Raw genomic sequence first — 21233 nt, 5'->3', positions numbered from 1 at the left:
ATCTCATCACCGATGACCGTGACATGTGAATTACAAACACAGCAACCACTCAGTATGCACATACTATGCGCTGATGCCTCTGAACACAGTCCTTGAGAATGTTGCATCTTTTTCTGGCAGTGTAACTGCGAAAGCTCTGTTTAAATGTTCGTTCAGTTTATGAACATTTTAAAAGACATACGTAAGCATTACTATTTAATTTGTTTTTTGGCGAAAGCTCCACAAAATAACGCACAAGAATTAAATTACCGAAATCTGTGTTAGGACAAAACCATGAAATGTGCAATACCACGCGCCTCGATAATTTAAAATGAACTGTCCTAATAGCTCGCGTGTCAAAGTGTAGTGAACTGTCAGATACCTCTGATAATGGTACAAGTTCGGACTGTTAGTGTGCGGAAGGAGTGCATGTGGCGCTTGTCCGCAGGGGGTGCTGGGCTTCTACAAGGGCATCTCGGCCTCGTACGTGGGCATCTCGGAGACGGTGGTGCACTTCGTCATCTACGAGGCGCTGAAGGCCCGGCTGGTGGCCCATAGGCACAGCACGGGGTCTGGCGCGCCCTCCGACAGCAGGACGTCCAGGGACTTCCTGGAGTTCATGGCCGCCGGCGCCGTCTCAAAGACGGTCGCTTCCTGCGTCGCCTACCCCCATGGTGAGTACCTCATTGCCAGAAAGAGAGAGAGAGAGAGAGAGAGAGAGAGAGAGAGAGAATGAATATGATTGAAACAATGTTGCAAGAAGCAGACAGAATTTTAGGCACTGGAAGGATATTAGAAGAGTCCCATAGGTTCAATTTTTGGTATATTTCTATTACTTACATACGTGAATGAACTTCCCCTTAACATTCATCCAGCAGAAATGGCCCCTTCTTCTTCTCCTCCTCCTCTCTCTCTCTCTCTCTCTCTCTCTCTCTCTCTCTCTCTCTCTCTCTCTCTCTCTGTATATATATATATATATATATTTTAAATCCCATTAGAGAGGAAGCAACACAAGAATTCATTCATGAGTTTTCAAAGAATCATTAAGAGGGTATCTGCAAATGGACTCACCCTAATTTTGAGAACACTAACTATATTCAGGGCAACAAATAGCCCTACCAACAACTGATGTGGCATCTGAAGAGTCAGTAAGTAGGGTAGAATGTTCCATATTTTTAGGTACACGTACTGATGAAAGCTTGAACTGGAGAAAATGTTACAGAGCAGCTCAGTCAATTTAGATAAGCTCCTTTAGCTCTTCGTATAATTGCTAGTATTCAAAACAAATGAATCAACCTCCTAACTTAATCTGGCCAATGTGGCCGAACGGTTGTAGGCGCTTCAGTCTGGAACCGCGCGACCGCTACGGTCGCAGGTTCGAATCCTGCCTCAGGGATGGATGTGTGTGATGTCCTTAGGTTTAAGTAGTTCTAAGTTCTAGGGGACTGATGACCTCCGATGTTAAGTCCCGTAGTGCTCAGAGCCATTTGAGCCTAACTTAATATTTTTCGTATTTTCGCTAAGTATTGCCGTACGAATCAATTGTCTGGCGTAGTTAATTACCTGGAAAGTATTGATTTCACAAAAGTGAACAGTGAGAATATTATGCGGTGTTCTCCGGTACTCATCGTGGAGGTAACATCTTTTTCCTAAAAAAAAGAAAATATTTTGTTGAATCCCCCCCTACGTACAGAGAAATTACAACCTTAATAAAATAACAGTAAGTAGAGCTCGCACTGGAAGATTCAGATATCCATTTTTCCCACGTGTTGTTAGCATGGAACGCTCGAGAAATAATCTGTAAATGATTCTGTGAACCCTCTGCGAAGACTTAATAGTGAACTGCAGAGTACCGAGCGTAGATTTAGAAATATTTAAGTAAATGCCGAGCCATCTGAATAGAGGAATAGTCACTTGGAGCAACGCACGGTTAGAAAGATACCCACCGTAAATAAAGAAGTTAACAGTCGCCTTCGCCTAACACTCTTTATCCAATTTTTGTTCTACACGATTTATACCATAAGATATGTCCATTTGGCGCTGGGCGTTGTCCCAGATTGACTTCGCCTTCTTGTGCGTCCCATTAAACAAAATCGATGTGTGTGGCGCACTTGTAGAAACTGCAAATGTTCAATACGTACGAAACTTAATTTCGCCCTGCCATCATTTAAATTTTCTATAGTCTTCTTAAATAACTTGGGGAAAATCAATGGTTCTTTAGTCATAACCATCTCAAAGTTCTTTTCCCGCCATTTCCACCTTCTTCCTATGAGCTACTAACCCGTCTCCAACGACCGAGTAGTTGTGGAGATGTTACTTATTTTGCCTGTTAGTCACATATTTCTACAGTTATTATTGAATTTTATCTAGAGTATTTTAATAATTTAGTCTGATGGTTATAATTTTGATACACACACGCCGTAGAAGCCAGATTATCTTTTGGACTTCTTTAAAAGTAAAAAAAGAAAAAAAATTCAGCTACGCCCCTATGTACGTGCCTGACACATACTAGTATGCATTTCAACAACACGGAAAAGTGACGCAACCCGTGTAAACATTCTTCATGCGGAAGTCAATATTTTTCGCGACTGCTCTATTGAATTTATGCGATTCTTCCAGTCACCCAGTTCTGCAATTGGCTAAGTTACCATGTATGATTGCTTAGAGATACGTAACGGAGGAGGAAGTACGCTTTGCTATTTACATTAGAAACAGCTGCGTCCTTGGCAGACAACCAATATCAACCATTGTTTCGCTCTTCTTACGTTATTCTCGAATGCAGAAGTGATTCACATACTTCGCTAATAACGAACCCCCATCGCTACTTAAGTTCATACTTCGGCTTTACTTCCTTTTTTTACACGAACATTATGCGAGCTTCTCGAGTGCCTGTGCGCAGTAAGCTGCCTTCATACGTTGTGTATCACCTTTGACCAGTGAGACTTCAGGGCAGGTGCCAACGCAGATTGGCAGGGGCCGTGCAACCTCCGCAAACGCCTCTGCGAGAATTTTGGCAGCATATCCAACTCCCACGTTGGCGAAGGCGAAAGTTGCGTAAACAGTGCGCAACGCACGGATATGCAAATTAGCAGGTTGGAAGTGAGACGAGTGCTCTGAAAATAGCGCTTCTGAAGGTGGGAAGAGAACGTAAACACAATAGCTGCAGCTGCTTTATTCATCCATAGGATCACTTTAACATGGCTTTTGGACATGAACCATCCCGGCATTTGCACGAAGGAATGTGAGGAAACCACGGAAAACCTAAATTAGAATGGCCGGATGAAGACTGGAGCCTCCCCCATCTCGAATAAAAGGCCAGTCTGCATAAAAAAAGTGCTGCCTCATTTGGTTTATCCCAAATTGAAATGTTGCATATGGTTAGGGCCTCCCGTCGGCCAGACTGGAAGCCTGGTGCAAGTCTTTTTACTTGACGCCACTTGAGCAACTTGCGTGTTGGATGATGGTGATGAAGGTAACACAGCACCCATTCCTCGAGCGAAGAAAATTTGCTATTTTGCTGGAAATTAAACCCGGCCCCGTCGTATGTCATTCTGCCGCGCTCAATACTCAGCTATGAAAGCGAATGGTTTATCCCTAGTGTACAGTACTATTTTACACGGAGGTTATTAAATAATAAAAGGCGAATGCTTTACTTTCATTATTTTCTCACTGCAGACTGTCTGCGGCTTCTGCAAACACGTCAAAATAATCGAACGAGTTGGTGGCTTCCAACTCCCCGGAGGCCTTATACATAGTTGAATTGATGTACATTGAAGGCTAAGTTCCGGGGTAGTAAGCGTCTCTTTGTCAGTTTTCATCAGCCAGTAAGGTTTGTTTCAACGACGTTACGTCATTTCAGCGCCACGCCCGAAATTAAAAGTTTACTTAAACTCAGCGCACCAGATGAGCATTTTAAATGGTTTAATGAAATAATCGCACGGTGTTGAAAAACATACAGTTGGTGGTAGACCCAAAATTGTGCTGATTTTACTCTTGCTTTGTGAAAGAACAGAGACTTAAATTTTACATAGTTGGCACTACTAGGTACTCCAGCATGCCGCTATTGTAGGTCACTGTTACCGCCATCCTCACACTAACTTCGTTGTTAGTGACAGGGAAGTCTCGTGGACATAGCGATTACGCGAGTCTGGAAATGTTCTTAATTGAGTTTCAACAACACAACGTGCGTGCATAAAAAAATTGCATCGTAAGCCTCTTTAAAACCTGTTCGTCATAACCTTCATCAAAGTGGTATTTGGTTGACTCAAGTCAAAAGTGTTTAGATCTCACAGCCACAGAATTAATACGAAAACAGTTGTTTATCTATAATGTCACGAAGACTGAAATTCAGTGGAAGGATGAAGTCTAGTTGATGGTTTCAGATATGCACTAGTTATATAACGTTTCATTAGCAGCGGCGTCAGAATTCTGTGTTGCCGATAGGTTACTGATTCGCTGCGTCACGTTCAGCAAGACTTTAAACCTGATACGAGACTATCTTCAAGCGAGAAACAAACCAAAAAACAGGGCTTAACACCCCGTAAATAACGTCTCACTCTACTGGAGAAAAAGTATGTTGTAGTTAATAGCTTCCCCCACTACGCAGCTTTGGAAATTGCTAAGGTCCTGTTTGGGAGGGCAGAATAACTGCGGCTTCATGCGGACTGGACTTAATGAGCGATCTAATACTTCGCTGCGATTTTTTTCTTTCCCCTCTATTAACCAGTTCCTGCAAAGACACAGTACCTTCAGAGGTACATAGGCACTGAGGGTTTTGACAATTTCCTGCTTCCTTAATCTGTACTGAAATTAAATTTATTGCAGATGCTTTTGATCTAGTGTTGGCGGGGTGCCAGACAAAATGAGTGCGGATCATACCGCAGACAGCATTAAAGGAAACGCAGTGAACTGTAACTTGTCATTCACGCGTGGCTTCGTTGTCATTTGTCAGTCAAAGTAACCAGCATTGTAGTTTCATTGAATGGGCATTATTGGAGTGTGTTTAGTGTGTGTTGGGGGAGGGGTTGCATGAGAGACATCGATAGATGTAAAGTTGGTTTCCGGAGTATCCCAAAGAAGTGTTATGAACCGTTACTGGTTATAGTGTATTTAAATGTAGAAGAATGCTCCGGAAGCTTTTCGATACTGTTTGCAGCAGCTGTGCTTGTCTATAATAAAGCAGCAACGCCAGAAGACAGTATAGATTTTTAGGTTGGTGAATGGTGCAGGCTCTGACAGTTGACTCAGGACTTGAATAAGTTTAGCATATTGCGACGCGCACACGCAAGAAATGAAATCCACTACTGTACAACTACACTATTGACGACAAACTACTGGAAGCAGTATGTACCGTACAATATGTAGGAGTACAAATGTAACTCGTCCACGAAGGAAGTGGTTTACAAGCCGTTTGTTTTATCTATTCTTGAGTACTTTTCGTCAAACTCGGAGCCATATATATGGGGAGGGGGGGGGGGGGGCGTGAGGGAGAGAGATATTAAGTACATGATCGTGGCTGCCATATTGTAATACGGTAATTGGAAGCGTAAACCGGTCGCACGTGCTCGGGTTGAGAATACGCATTAGTCAGTGGGAACGTTGTCGACCTTGACGACGAGGAGGGAGGGCTGAGAACAAGAGGCATATTCTGCGTCGCAGGCTTTCATCGAACGGTGTGACGCAACGCTGGGACGCGGCTAGCCGTAGCAGTCACAGTAGCGGCCGCATCCGGATGAGGGGGTCGCTGGTTCACTGAAAAATTCTCTCTCCCTCTCCCCACCCCCCCTCCCTCCCCCCTCCCTTCCTCCCTCTCGCCCCTGGCGCTCGTTTCTCTCCGCTGCATCAGTAGTATTTTTAGTGGTGGATCACTTTTCAAGAAGATTGAAAATGTGGTATTATGATACAAGAATAGGCAGGCGTGGTCTTAGAGAGAGCTCCATCTCGAAATTGGTCTCAAGTAACGGAGGAAAATAACGAAAAACCTAAATCAGTGGGGTCGGATGGGGGTTCGGGCCTTCATCCTTCCGAATACAAGCCCAGTCTGTTTAAAAGCGCCTGACCTAGCGTACAATACAGTTTCGCAAAACAGTTTTTTATACTAACGTAAAAAGCTAGTGCTACACGGTTCATTTCTCACGACCAGTCAGTACATTCACTGCAGCACGTGATTTCGTAATGTAACACTATACACACCACCACACACTGCCAGCTAAACGTCAGGACCACAGTGACGATGTTTGATTTTCTTTTTGAGTACTGCAACTTCTAATTTCTTTTGTCACTAATAGCGCATATACTGCCTGGAGAGGAAAAAAAACTGAAGCACCCAGAAGGTATGACAATTTAAAGCACACATCGTCGCGGGCGTGTAAATGACGTGACAGCTAGAACAGCCACCAGAGTGCGTTAGTGGTGTTCAAGTGTAGCGTTGTTACCAGGCCTGGTAGTGTACATAACGATGGTAGACCATAAAAACCACGTAATTTCAATAACCAATAACTCCATTGTATAAGAGAGAGATTTGAAAATGCATAGATTTCTCTAATTTGTCAATAACTAGACTACTACAATACTACTATTACTTCCACATGTAGCATTAAGGGGAGTTTGAACGCCATATCCCCACAATGTTAAATTTAGTGAGCTGGCTTCCCTGTATTTCAGGAACCACTGTAGCCATTGACATGAAACTGTCACAGGACATTGAACTGTGTGTTCCGAGTCTACTGAACTACAATAATTGCATTTTAGTCACTGCTGTCGGAAATACAATTTTTAATTATACCTACCGTCATGTTCTTCTTGTAGTTCAGTAGACTCAGGATATGCATGTTATTACTCCCTGGAAATTTGAATAATGTACTCGAAGTAGTTCCTAAGATTTAGGGAAAAATGCAACAAAAATGTTAATTTTCAGGAACTTCTTCCAAAGTTTCAAAATACTGTAACTCACTTAATATATGCTTAATTTTTTTTTATTTTTAGTCACTCAGAAGTACACTGCACGATACTGTATATCATTCTCTTGATCTTTTTCCAAGTTTCTTCTTCTTCTTCTTCTTCTTCCTCCTGGATTCCTTAGTGGCCAACTGTGCTGCATACTCTGCTTTCAGTGCGAACCTTGTCAATCTGTTAAAGTCCTCTGATGCAGTTTGCTCCAGGATTAAGTCCCATATGCTGTAGCACTTTCACCCTACCAATGTTGCAATCATTAAAAGCAATAACGGCATCACGGACACCCCACCCCCCTCACTTTAGTGTCTTCATTCCAAAAAAAACATTTTTTGGTTAGCAAGTCCAGATAAGATTACTGAATGACTCATTGGTATTTTGAGTCTGACCATGCAGACAGTAATTCAGGATTTTCCAGAGCTCTGTAAATAGGTTTTATGATATCTATGACTGCTGCTGGGATGAACTGTTTGAGTAATTGCACCATGAATCAGGTCCAGGAGGGCAGAGGTGGTGGTTTACATCAGTTGGGCCTGTGGAAGAAGGTAGCCGATACTGCTTGCTTCATTTTCAACAAATCCTCAGTATTGTTTCTAATGGCCACCCCATAATACTGCTGTAGTTCATCAATCATGTTATCTGTCAGCCTGCCTCTTGGGGTTTTACCATCAGAAAGTTTCTAGTCTCAAACTTCAACTTCCTCAACCTCGCGCACATCCTCTTCTGGACGTGACCAACACATTCCAGCAATTCACAGCCTTTTATATAAAAAAATTACTGATTTTATTAGATGTTGAAGCAATGCAAGTGAACATTTTAACATTTTCAACCGGTGTAGATTATATTTAAAAAATAAAATAAAATACTTCCCATGTGAGTTTATATAAGTGATGTATATATCTTTTTATTTGGAAAAATGCAAATTTTATAATGAGAGAAAAATCTGAAAATGGGGAAATTTTTTTCCGTTCTAACTCCCCTAATGCCTGTATCAGTTTATATATTTTTTGAGAAACCGTTTTTGTTTTCATGTATAATTCAACATAAGAGTTACGAGGTTTTCGTTGCCTACCATCGATAAGTAGCGTGAACAACGTAGATATATGAGGCGTGAACAGCGTCAAGATGTTAAGTGATCACGGAGGGGCAGCGTTAACAACCCTGGCAGATTAAAACTGTGTGCCGGACCGAGACTCGAACTCGGGACCTTTGCCTTTCGCGGGCAAGTGCACTACCGTCTGAGCTACCCAAGCATGACTCACGACCTGCCCCCACAGCTTCAATTCCCGAGTTCGAGTCTCGGTCCGGCACACAGTTCTGATCTGCCAGGAAGTTTCATATCAGCGCACACTCCGCTGCAGAGTGAAAATCTCATTCTGGAAACCCTGGCAGAGTTTGGAAGGAGCCTCATTGTGGATCTCCATTCGGCCAGTTGGTCGAATCCTGCTGTGTCCAAATTTGTGACGCATTCGGATGCGATATTGGCCCGAGGTTGCACTGCATGAGAACATGAGAACATGAGGTCATGAGGTCTGGCATACTCGTCGTCAAGGTTCTGGTCGACAACATTTGACCTCCACAAGGGAGGGTCGCCATATTGTGGACCAAGCACATAAAAAGCCCTTGTGTGTGCGCCTGCCATCCCAGAACAAGTAATGCACACCATCCAACAACATTGTGTCACTCTGCATCACTGGCTGGGGAATGCAGCAGATGGCCTAGGGAATTACTGAGCTGCCGTTAACATAACACCACGAGCCGCTGCGCTTTGAGTGCTCCCATCACCTGCTGAAGGAATGGCGTCACACAGTGCGTTCAGCGACTAACCACAGTTCTACGATGAGCATCGTCTGCTAGCAGCTGGTTACCTGGGCAGAGGTCCCATTCTTCCAATGTTTTGGAGAGGCACAGCAGTGGTGTTCCCGCGTCATGATGTGCGGGAGCCAGCGGGTGTGACGTCAGCTCATCACTGGTCGTGATCGAAGAAAATATGACTGCACGGTACACCTCATATATTCTTCTCGTGCGACAGTGTCGTGATGTCATTTTTCAACAGGACAATGCTTGTCCACACATGGCACGTTCCTCTACGAACTGTGTGCGCCATGTTGAGCTACTCCCACGGACAGCAAGACCTCATGGACTATCCCACACATAACACGCATGGGAGCAGCATGGACGTAAACTCCTTCCCAGTGCCAATATCCAGGACATAGAGGTCAAGTTAAAACAGTCGTGGTTTAGGTTGCTTCAGGACACGATACAACGGCAGTGTCACCCTTCTCAACCGGATCAGTACATGCATCCAGGCTTGAGGGAGTGCGTCATACTGCCAAATACTTACTGAATTTGACTCTATTTTGTAGTCACTTCAGTAATGTCAATATACCCAACTCGTGAAGTTTGATTTCGTTTCCTTCTTCCCTTGTGTGTGTTTCACTTTTTTTGTGAGGCGGTGTTTTTAGACTGTGGAGCTATCGCATCTCTCCCCAGTCCTCTAATTTACGAAACTTCTATCGCATTGCCTGTGTGCATTATGGATAGAAAGTGGAAAAGGCCTCGAATTTTTTTTCTTTTTTCTTCGGCTCTTTAAATTTTTCTTTATTCCGCTTGCTCTCATATTACGGTATACAAACTATTCGCAGCCAAAGTTCTGTGGGTTCGTTTACTGATACATTTTACTCATTTTTCACTACATCTACATACACATCTACCTACTGCAAGCAAGCCTACGGCGCACGGCGGAGATCCGATATTGTCCCCTGTCAACTGCATTGGCCTTACAGATCGAGGGGAGAATAACTGCATGTTCCAGAATCTGTTGCTCAATTATCAAGATCCCTTTTTACCGAAAGCCTCAGAACTTTCTGCTTACGTAACACTGTGCACAGACTGCGTGTGGAGGTGCAGTATTTTACGTAAGAAACTGACTTCGCCAAACAACGATCCGCATGGCAGGGGCTGCTGGACGGGGCCGTATCGTAAATTACTGCTACGGCGCAAGCAGCCGGTACGCCGACCGCTGCAAATACCAGGGGCGGCTTTCTCGGGTACCATCAAACAGTCAGAATTGTAAGAAGGCATTGCGAAAATGACAGAACTGGCTACTGGATGCCTCCTACTGTTGGCCGATGTGAGCAGTGTACACTACAGGATACTAGAGAAACTAACATTCCAGCCATGCTTTGTTATGAAGAGTTTAGAATCGTCACGAACACTTGGCCAATTTTCAGCTGATACGAACGTGGGGTAAAAAGTTCTCTACCTAGCAGTGATGGCTTTTTCCGAACACGGCATCCATATTGCACAAAGCTATTCCATAGTTTTAATCTTATAAATCTACTTACATTATCCGCAAGCGACGCAGTAGTTCTTGGCGGAGGGCACATCGTAAAAACATTGCAAATCTTCCTTCCTCCTGCATTTTGGTATTGATGAAGGAAAGATGGCTGTCTGTATACCACAGTACGTGCAATATCATTACCTTCTCACGTGCGAGATACGTTGTCTGTTCAAAAAATCCGAGAACATTCGTAATTTCGCGTCAATGGTATGTTGTGTTGAGTAGAACATTGTGTCGCACAGTTCGCGGATTTCAAGATGGAATAGTTAGAGAAGCAACGCGTCTGCATTAAATTTTGCGTGAAACTCGAGAAACCCTTTACAGGAACACACCAAATGATGCAGGAAGCCTGCGATGATGAGTGCTTAGGCCACACTCGTTGTACGAATTGTTCACACGGTTTAAAAATGGCTGGACGGAAGTTAGATTTTCCTCGTTCAGGACGCCCTGGTGTCGCAAAGTTCGTCCCACGGCTCAAGACGAGAAAGACCTTCTCACAATCTGTGAAGAGCTTTTGGATTGCGCAAATCAGAACATGTTCCTAAAGAGAATTGTAACTGGTGACGAAACGTTGTTCTACGGTTGTGGTGTTTAAGACAGAGGTTCATTCTTCACAATGGGGAAAGGTTCTGAAAGACCGAAAAAAAGCTCGTCAGGTCAGGTCAAATGTGCCATGCTGATGGTTTTCTTTGTCTTTAAAGGGTTAGTTCACCATCTGTATTTTTTTAACCTGCTTGTTCCTTGATTATGGACTAAACTTAAGCAGTTCGTCAGCTGGTTCAGTAATAGCATTGCTTGTCCTCAGTCTTTCAGCACACCGACTTTCTCATGGCAGCTGTGAGGTCTGCTCTGTATTAAAACTGCGGAAAAGCGGTTTTACTTTTTGTCGTAAGACCAGAAACAAATTTAATCCTAACATAGCGCTTAATGTGCAACAATCACAGCGGTGTTCTGTTTGCCAAGTGCTCTTATAATGAGGCACTGCTGCAACTCAAAAGCGAGCAGCTACGTTCATATTATGTTGCATCATTAATTACAAGTATTGCTGCCACCTGGCGAAGTCGATAAACGAATTCATTGGCACTGGAACCACCATGACTCGAATAACCGCCTGATTACATGACTGTAATACGTTTTCGGACTCTTGGCCTCGAAGCCAAACATCCACATATACTGGCAGTTAGATAATTTTTATTTCTATATATACGACGTGAGAAGTAAAGGAGTCGCCCACTGCATCATATGAAGCAATACAGTAGATATTACCTTTCAGGTGCGTTGATAGGTGTCAGGATACACAAAAACGTTAATAATACCCGTATTTTATTTTTTTATTGAAAGGTGTTGAATACTGACATATTGGGCTGACAAAGGTTTTTATTCCGAAGTGTTTCTATTATTTTCTCATATAATTGTTGGGCTAGCGTAAAAATGTTTAAAATTGCAGGTTTCAGGTTCTATTCGCTGCTAAACTACTGCTACAACATTCTCCCGTGTCAATTTAATAACAGTAATTAAATCATTAATTTGTGATGCCTGTGGAATAATTGTGCCATTAGAAGCAAACAGATTTTTTCATCCTCAAATATACAACGCATTATTAATGGCAAAGTACACGGCCGGCAGCTAGAGGTGAAACAACAAACTTCAGGAGTTCTGATTATCAGAATTTCTCTCTCCATTGGTAATATGTTGTTCGAATACAGCTGAAACTGCTTCTTCAGGTCATTTTCATCTTAGCTGTGATGATGGCGTCTGATGAATTAGAGAATGCTCCTCAAGTTCTTTATGTAGCATTCTTTTCTTCTCCTTTAACGAAATTGCATTTTTAGATGCAACCGTTCTCAGTGACAAGTACGGAGAAACTGTAGCAAGAACTTGACATGTACGAAAGCCAATATTTTCATATCCATAAACTTTTCACCGTCATCGTGGTTTTCTTAAAACATTAGAGATCACAGGTGTTTTTAAGTGATATGAATATGCTAAACTTATACCTGTCAGACCGCTGACGGCAAATACCGGGCAGCTGGCGTGTCTTGTCTGTTTAAACTGCGTTTGGCGCCCCAATCAGAACAACTGCTCGAGACTCTGATTGTGTCGTCTACGTGACATGAAATCGTCTTTTCGTAAAGATTAAGAAGGTAGCTGAATTGTCACTCGACAATATACACTTTACGGCGCCTTGTTACCGACTTCTGCGCGGGCTCTATAATTCATACAGAGCACTGATCGCACACAATAATGTGTCGTGGCGTCTCGTATTCGCAGCTGGCGCCAGCTGGTTGGGTGACGGCTAATTCTGGCATCACGTCTTTGGGCAGCTTCGCTATAAACGGCGAAGCCGGAGACCCGCCATTTTTTTCTGGGTCACTTCATTGCTACGTACTCCGCTAAGGAGGTCAAAGGGTTCTTCCACCTTACGGCTTGCGTTGTTGGTCGTTCGAAGTGAAGAGGCTGGTTATTAAGTGTAAGGGGTCGCACACGATTTTATCAATTTCTGCGTATTGGTCTCATCCCTAGTTGTAAAGCGGAAACATCCGGTATCTGTAATTATTGCAGAAAATTTCGAGCGAATCAAGAAACATACGGTAATTTAAGGAATTTTTTTCCTTGCTGAATATTAGTTTATGGGTGATAACACCACTAAAACTTTGGTTTTCCACCGTAATCTAAGGAACTTCTCAATTAGACGTTGGTGCTGCAGTGCCCTCCACTGGCAGAATGCACTTTTTGCGAAGAAAGGCAGGTTGGGGAGGGGGGGGGGGCAGTGGACTTTATTGAATTATGCCTTGGTTCACCCCATCAACCGTTACATTGAATGCTGGATTGTATTGGCAGTATCCGCATAAATTCTGCAAAATTCCTGCTGTCCTTCATAAAGGAAGTGTACTATTTATTGTAGACATGGCAGTCATAGGATGTTGAACACTGTCAGTGTCAGCATTATCTGAAATGGTTTACACATACCAGAAAACTGTGCCGTTTTGAGCTCAGTTTTTAGATGTTAAGTTGAGGGTTCAAAACACTCCTTTGTACTCTTTTCACTAACCGCTACAAGAGAGAATTTTGGCAGTGTCTCTGTAACAGTGCTCATACAACATTTATTAATTGCAGTTTCCGTTTGTTATGATCAGGATGAGGGTCTGGAGTGTGGGCTAAGAACAGATTAATCCTCTGTATAAGGTGTTATTGCTTGCAGTGCAGAAGAGTGTTATCTGTGCTTTTGTCACCCAGCCATTGAGGACTGTTTTCAGTTTCCTTGTTATTTACACATTTGAAATAAATTTATGGATGTGTATATTGGGGTGTTTAAATTGTTCTAATGTTTAAACTTGCTTGGAAAATTATATTTTAGTTCATTTATTGAGGAGCAGTAACACTTCATTTTTCACATTCATCGATATATTTTATTGTTGTGGCCTTCAGTCTGAAGACTGATTTGCTGGAGCTCTCCACTCCTATTTAAACCTTTTTCTGTCTGCATAACTATTAAAACCTACAGGCTTATGAACCCACATGCTTTAGAGAAAGTTTGATCTCCTCCTATAATTTTTTACTCTCCAAACTTAGCTCCATTACCAAATTAATGATTCCTTGATGCCCCAGTATGTATCCTGTCAACTATTAGCTCATTTTAGTTATGTTGTGGTATGCATTTCTTTTCTTCCCAGTTCAGTTGCCCTTTATTAGTTATGTGATCTAGCCATCTAATATTCAGCTTCATATAAAAGAATAAATAAAACAGAATATTGTGTGTGTGTGTGTGTGTGTGTGTGTGTGTGTGTGTGTGTGTGTGTGTGTGTGTGTGTGTGTAAACATTTCAGATTTTAAAGTGTGTTCGTGTCGTATCAGTCGTTATGTACCTTGTAATCCATCTTTATGTTTGTTCACAGAGGTGGCGCGCACGAGGTTGCGAGAGGAAGGTGACAAATACAAGCGGTTCTGGCAGACATTAGCAACGGTCTGGCGTGAAGAAGGTGCTCGTGGTCTATACCGTGGGCTTACAACTCAACTGATTCGACAGATTCCGAATACGGCGATAATGATGGCAACTTATGAGGCAGTGGTATACCTGCTCACTCAGTGGACAGCCCCCTCTGTGCAGACAGCTTTCTATGAACCTGCTGTAGAAGATCTGAGCCTATCTGATGATGACGAGGTGTCAGGCGTTGGAGAAAGGGCAGTAGTAGTCTCATCAAGAGCCTAGCTGCATGGTGAGTTATGGCTCCTGGATGATACTTACTGTATGTATTCCTACATTCAACAGGCTCAAGTTTGATGTTTATTTTACGATGAGCCTGTTAATTCAGTATTAATATCTGGATAGAATTCTCTCATCTGTTTGTAGTAGCAATTGTTTGTTTAAAATTGCTTTTCAATCTTTTTTTTCCTCTTGCAGGTGCCAAACAGTAATGCTGGGAGGAATATATTACTTGCAGTAATACTGCTTTACTGACACTCTTCACTGATTTTTCTGATGGCTTTTTGGGCAAAGACTGATTGTTAAGTCTTGTATGTTCTCTGCAAACTTGTGATTGGATCTGCAGGCAGCCATGTAGAAAAACAGTTTTTTTATTATTTTCTGACTGAAAGAATGGAGATTAAGTGGCTGTGATAATGTCTGAGAAAAAGATACATTGCACTTAAGTGGCAGTAAAGGGATATATGTAATGTGTACATAGTGTACATGAATATATTTAAATCCTGTTACCATGTTACATAGTGTAAAGAATTCTGGTTATTTATTTGTTACTGAGGAACAATGTGGATATTGTGTAGTATTTTTGTATTTCTGGTATAATTGGGGTCTTGACAGTTTGGGTATGTTGACAAAAAAGTGTATTCAGACACTTCCATATGACAAGCAGACTACTAGTTATTAGTGCATTTAGGTAGGCAGCATTCCTACACATGTAACATAACTGAATTGTCATTAGCAAGACTGACCTAACAAACTGATGCTTGGCATGTGTTTTGAAGTCAGTAGATATTTCATGTTGTACAATTCATTGTAATAGTTTATTGAATTTTTATTAATAAAAAGCTTTAAAAGTGACTACTTGATTTGTACAAATTATTTTAATCTATTAACCTGATACAGGACAGTCATATCAATAAAAATTACATCATGAGATATCATCTTATTACACACTGCACAGAACCATAAACACAAAATACTGTACTTTTTATTTAAAGGTGTAACTATGTACTTGTACTTTCACAAAAGTCAAAAAATGAATTGTTATTCATTGATAGTGCGAGATGACTAGCATAGTAGAAGTTATACACTTATCTTGTAGTGGTAAATGTAAGATATAAGATAACAGGAGCTTTGAATATTTGAATTATAGCCATGAATAAAAATTTTTAAAATTTCTCTGATGCATTTTACAAATGGCATATGAAAGATATATATACTATGTAGCAGTTGCTCTACCAGTTAGAAGTAGGGCTATAAATAAGAAGCACTGCAGAAAACTGACTAGCTTTCCCCATTATCATAATGAGGTCAAAAATGAATATGGAACAGTTCTTATATGCAAAGTATATGAACATGTAACTATGTGTATCAAAGATGGTTTCAGCCATTATTGGCAAAATTTGATGATGCAGGTAATTTACTGTAAAACACATTTCAGTCTTTTTTGGTACTTCTGTTTGGAGATGTACGGAGGAGGTCTGTAGCACTTGCCCAATTATTAATTAATGAGGTGAAATGTTTTTATGGGCTGCATCAGTGCTCACAGCTATGAATAGTCATCTTAGTTTGTATACAGGATGGCCACGTCACTATAGACACTTAATGTCAACAGCTGTGCAGTTGCTTGCCATGTTCCATGTAATAAGTGATCCTGGACCTGGCCTTAACACTAGTGTTGCTCGTCCAAGCCTCACTTCAGAGAAAGAAGCACATGTCGGCTGTGGTTGTGATGCTATGTTGCTGAGCTCCACATCCTCATTGTCTGTGACTTCATTTAACTGTAAGCAGAGTTGTCTGGCCAGCTCATAGGGTGGCTCATGGTTTGCCAGACACAGTGTATGCCACGCACCAAAGACACGCACAGATACTCTGCCACCTGAGCTGTGGGACGTAAAACCAGATCTCAGATTATTTTAACGTTTACCGTCCAAAGATTACATTAAGTTAAGTATGATGTTGAATAGCAATAATACTGTCATAGTTTTATAAAACTATTAGAAACTCACATTTTGTAACCCTTATCCTTGGAGTGAATGCCAACACAAGATTCTTCGTCATCCATCATTGGACAGTCTGGTTCACCATCACATAAATGGTCATTTGGAATACACATATTTGGTTTGCTATAAACCAAAAATGAAGAAATTTTAAGATCAGTTAAATGTTGATTTGGAAAAAAACAAAATTCATACATTCCCTGTGGCAGTTCATGGAATAAAAATCAGTATAAGGAAACTTATAGTCAAACAGGGTGCTAGGTGATGCGATGGTGAAAAGTATCACAGGAAGTTGTTCTCTGCTTTGAAAATTGGATACTAATGCCAGAACCAGGTTACTTAAAACCCAGCTTATTTATTTGGTAAGTAAAAACTTCTGCATCAGTACTAACTTGGAACAGATACATAATGTAAAAGATGGAACAGGAAGAAGCCCTAATAACTGCTAAAATGGGAAGTGCCCTAATAACTGCTAAAATGGGAAGCACCTTCCGCTACACATTTAGTGGTTTGCAAAGTATGGATGTAGATGTATATTTAGCTACTATATTTTTACATGTACTCTTTAAAATTTTAGTTTGATAAGATTACACTGGTCAGCCAGAAGACTACAACCACTGACCCACCTGGCGAGGAATGACTGCTAGTTCACATACACCATGTATGTGTAGGCATTTTGGAAATTGCTTGACTTGGCGGGTATTCGAGAAGTAGTGTGAAAAAATAGAGGTTAAACAATGTCCAGACATCATGGGGTTGAATCACTACTCCTCGCTACAGCAGATGTTGGACCTCGTGGACTGGGCAGACCGGTGAAACAGGACAGGCAGCAAACTGTGGTGCAACTAACATCAGACTGTAATGCTGGGCACAGTAAAGGTGTATCTGAACACACAGTGCACCGAACATCCCTAATGATGGACCTGAGCAGCAGACAACCCATGCATGTGCCAATGTTACACCATGACATCGGCAACTACGACTGAAATGGGCACATGACCATCGGCACTGGACATTGGTACAGTGTCAGTGTGTTGCATGGTCTGATGAATCCTGATACCTTCTTCATCAAGGTGTTGGGAGGACGCGAATCTGTCATTTTCTATGGGAATGGGTCCTTGACACCTGTACTGCGGGACAGAGACAAGCTGGCAGCAGCTCCAATATGATCTAGGAACATTAATGAGGGCATCCATGGACCCAGTGGAGCTAGTGCAAGACACCACGACAGCTAAAGAGTATCGTACTCTGGTTGCAGACCATGTACACCCCTTCGTGACAGTCACGTTTTCCGATGGCAGTGGCCTTTTTCAACAAGATAATGTACCATATCACAAGACCAGGAGTATGATGGATTGGTTTGAGGAACACAATGGTGGTTCAATTTGATGTGCTGGTCCTGCAACTTGCCATACCTGAACCCAATCGAACACACCTGGGATGTGATTGAGTTCATCTCATCCTCCCCGAAATTTGTGGGAATTAAGTGACTTCTGTATGCACATGTGGTGTCAACTCCCTCCAGCGACCAATTGAGGCCTCACTGCTTTCATGTTGTGACATGTCGCTGCTGTTATCTGTGCCAACGATGGATGTACCGGCCATTAGGTAGGTGGTCATAATGTTCTGGTTGATCAGTATACATTCTTATTTTCAAAAACTTAATGTAAAATATTTTTTAGCTACTACATCTATATTACAACATTATTCATAGTATGCAGTTAAATTCACAGTTTAATCAAGTAATTAAGATGTAACATCTTTTACCATATCTCAGCAAATTGTTCCTCATTTTAAGAGATCTAAACCAACTAAGACTTTCCTGTATGCCCTGCAGTCAGTTGAAATGTTGAATTCATTGCAAGTCACGAAAATAAAATTGGCAAAGCCTTTATCGTAAAGAGGCTCCCTTCATTCCATCTCTGAAAAATCAAATTTTCAAAGCCTGTTGCACAATGAAAGAAAAAATACCTTCGACAGTGATAACTGTTGGGGTTTCCACATCCACAGTCTCGTTCATCTCCTTTATCGAGGCAGTTCCTATGCCCATCACATACTTGATATGGCCTAGACAGCTGCAGAAAATCTCTGCAGCTACAGCCTCGTTCATCAGATCCATCTGAGCAATCCCAGTTGCCATCACAAAAAGCAGCCTTTTCCACACAACCACCTCCTGATCGGCAGCTAAACTCCCAAGGTTTGCAACCTGTCGCAGACAAAGAATAGATGAACAAATGTATACAGAAGAACACAGTTTCTATTGATTATGAAATTTGCAACAAACAATATGCACAAACATCCTTCAGAATGGTGGTAAGAAATACTGTCTTAGTATTGTCAAGATAATTCTCAAAAAATTATTTAGTTCTAAAGTGATGCACTATCTCAGAAAGGATACGTTGTTTCAAAAAGTTGACTATTTGTGAGGCAGATAGTGAAATGATTTCTAAATGTGGTTTTGAAGTCCATGGTAAACTGTAGGTCCATCTAAAACTAATTTGCTAATCCAATTGACAAGGTGGTGGGAGGCAATGTGGTACCAATAGGAACAAGTCTAGTAAAACACTGTAGTTTTCAAACCAACATTAAAAGTTGTTGTTTTTAAAGTACCATTGCTGCCATGTAACATCTAGTTGTGATATGTATATTGATGTTCTTTATCACAAATTTCCAAGTTTTGAGTTTTCTATATTTCTGGCCACTTTCCTCAGAGTTTTTGTTTTCAGTATGACAAGGGTTCAGTGGTGGTATTGTATCATGATGTTCTTGCTCCTCATGTCATGTATTTTGCTAATTGTTGCTGTATTTTTATTACCTGGATGGTAATGCTTAAACTCAAAGAGTACCATCATCTCCCCAATAGCGGTGAGTCTGGTCTCAAAAGGTCTGTACAGTGGTTAATTTTGATTATACTTTTTCAAAATATGGACAAGGCTTTACAAGGATCTATGATTATAACAATAGTATTTTCTGGATCTGCTTATGCATATTTGACTGTCCAGGACTGGGGCCAGCCATGCTCTCATTATTACTGCTACTGGTACAAGATGACAGTTTGGTTCTGTAATGTAGTTATGAAAATACTGTTGTAAACTTTAAGACCTGCATCTGAGAGATGTTTTCATAAATTGACTGAACCATAAGATAAAAAGAATTTGCTCAACTGCAGACATTTTTTTTATATATTTTTTCACCTCTGAGACTCAAACTCATGCTGTCATTGAATGACCAGAAAGTTGTTAAGTATAAATTTGTCACTCTTGCTGCTATCAGAAGCTATTGCTTAGGGTGCTTCTTGCTTCACCGTCAAAAAGAGAATTTCAGCAGACAAATGTGCACACATTGTTCAACTGTGTTACAGTTATTGAATTCTGTCTCCCTAATATGTGCTCTAAGGGGGCCAGTAATGTCTGGGACAAAGATGTGTCCAACGACTTGTACTGAGTTAGCAGAGGCTTAAAAGATCTCTACTTGCAGCTACCTTTTGTCCTACTACGCAGTTTGCTGTAGTACACTACACACATCATCCTTCTGCCATGAAGAAAGTCGAACTACACGATTTTTCAATCTTAATCATCTGAGATCTTTTGTGCTCACACCAACTTATGACCCTGATATAAACCCTTATCTTTCACTCTATATTTGTCTTGTGAACAGAGAAGTAATGGTAGACCACCTTGTTCCAAGATTTATTTTCCAACGAGGGGCATGGAACCACATTGCATAAGCTTATGCTGTTTCCTAGAGGCTCTGAAAGATTTGTGTTCACCTCTGAGATTTCCACCACTGTCAGATACATGTTACATTCTACAAAAATGCAAATGACTTGTGTGTTGTCATCAGTGACACTTGACAGTGGATGCTATTTCCAAATTTCATTTTTTGTGCCTGATTGTTCACTTCAGTTTTTTATTTTTGAAGTAAAATTCCTGGCTTTTTGTCAAAGTAACAACACTAAACTCTACTGAGAAGCATTTATACTTACATCGGCAGTAAATGGCATAGTTACACTTTGTAAAATAGTGTAGACACCTCTTGGGTATTAATGTTAGTACTGGGAAATGAAGAGCAGTAGCAGATGTGGTGCAATCACATTTTCATATAGCACACAGTGTCGTAGCGTGCTTCTAATTCCTACTGGTTCATGTTCGAAATATATTTAGTATAAAAAAATGAAAATGAATAAAAAGTTCACAAATTTGCATTAGGAAGGAAAGGTTTTCCTTAAAATATATGGTATTAAACTTCTAAAGGTTTCACATATTAAGCAACTTAAGTGAAGGTGTATGGGTATGAATAGAATTTTGGGTTCAGAACTCATTTTATGACAACCTCTTGTAAAATTGATATGTAAAATAAAGGAAAAGCAACCACTCACCTATAGTTGATTATGTGGCGCATAGAAACATGCAACAGAAAGCAGTATTCACACTAGCTTTGGAGTTCTTGCTCTTTCTGTAGCTAAAGCGGGCGTGTGCATACGCTCATCCCTGCGTGGGTGCACATACAAACAACCAGGTGCAAAGCTGTCGCCATGTGTGTGCATTTGAATGTCAGTGTGATTTGTGTGTGTGTGTTTTTGCTAGGGACAGAACAAGAGTTCGAAAGTAAGTGTGAGCAGCGTTTTCTGTTGTGTGCTTCTATGCACCACACTTCAGTTGGCTAAAGGTGAGTGATTACCTTCCTTTATTTTATGTATTATTCCATCCAGGAATTTAATTTGTTAAAGTGAGGAGCTTATGAGAGCACAAATATAACT

The 21233-nt window shown here is 41.2% G+C and overlaps 1 protein-coding gene across 1 annotated transcript in view; it reads left to right on the top strand.

Annotated features, from left to right (window-relative positions):
- The window catches only part of LOC124777376 (mitochondrial carrier protein Rim2), a 174061-nt gene extending 158729 nt beyond the window's left edge, over positions 1 to 15332 (top strand). The window contains exons 5-7 of the mRNA XM_047252764.1: positions 428 to 653; positions 14170 to 14490; positions 14676 to 15332. Coding sequence (XP_047108720.1) covers positions 428 to 653; positions 14170 to 14483 — 540 coding nt within the window. The 3' untranslated portion in view covers positions 14484 to 14490; positions 14676 to 15332. The remainder of the gene's footprint in view (positions 1 to 427; positions 654 to 14169; positions 14491 to 14675) is intronic.
- The last annotated feature ends 5901 nt before the right edge of the window (positions 15333 to 21233 follow it).

Source organism: Schistocerca piceifrons, chromosome 2, assembly GCF_021461385.2.
Source record: "Schistocerca piceifrons isolate TAMUIC-IGC-003096 chromosome 2, iqSchPice1.1, whole genome shotgun sequence".
NCBI classification, from domain to species: Eukaryota; Metazoa; Arthropoda; class Insecta; order Orthoptera; family Acrididae; genus Schistocerca; species Schistocerca piceifrons.
The sequence above is the reverse complement of the archived record's forward strand: the minus strand, read 5'-3'. Positions and strand labels throughout refer to the sequence as shown.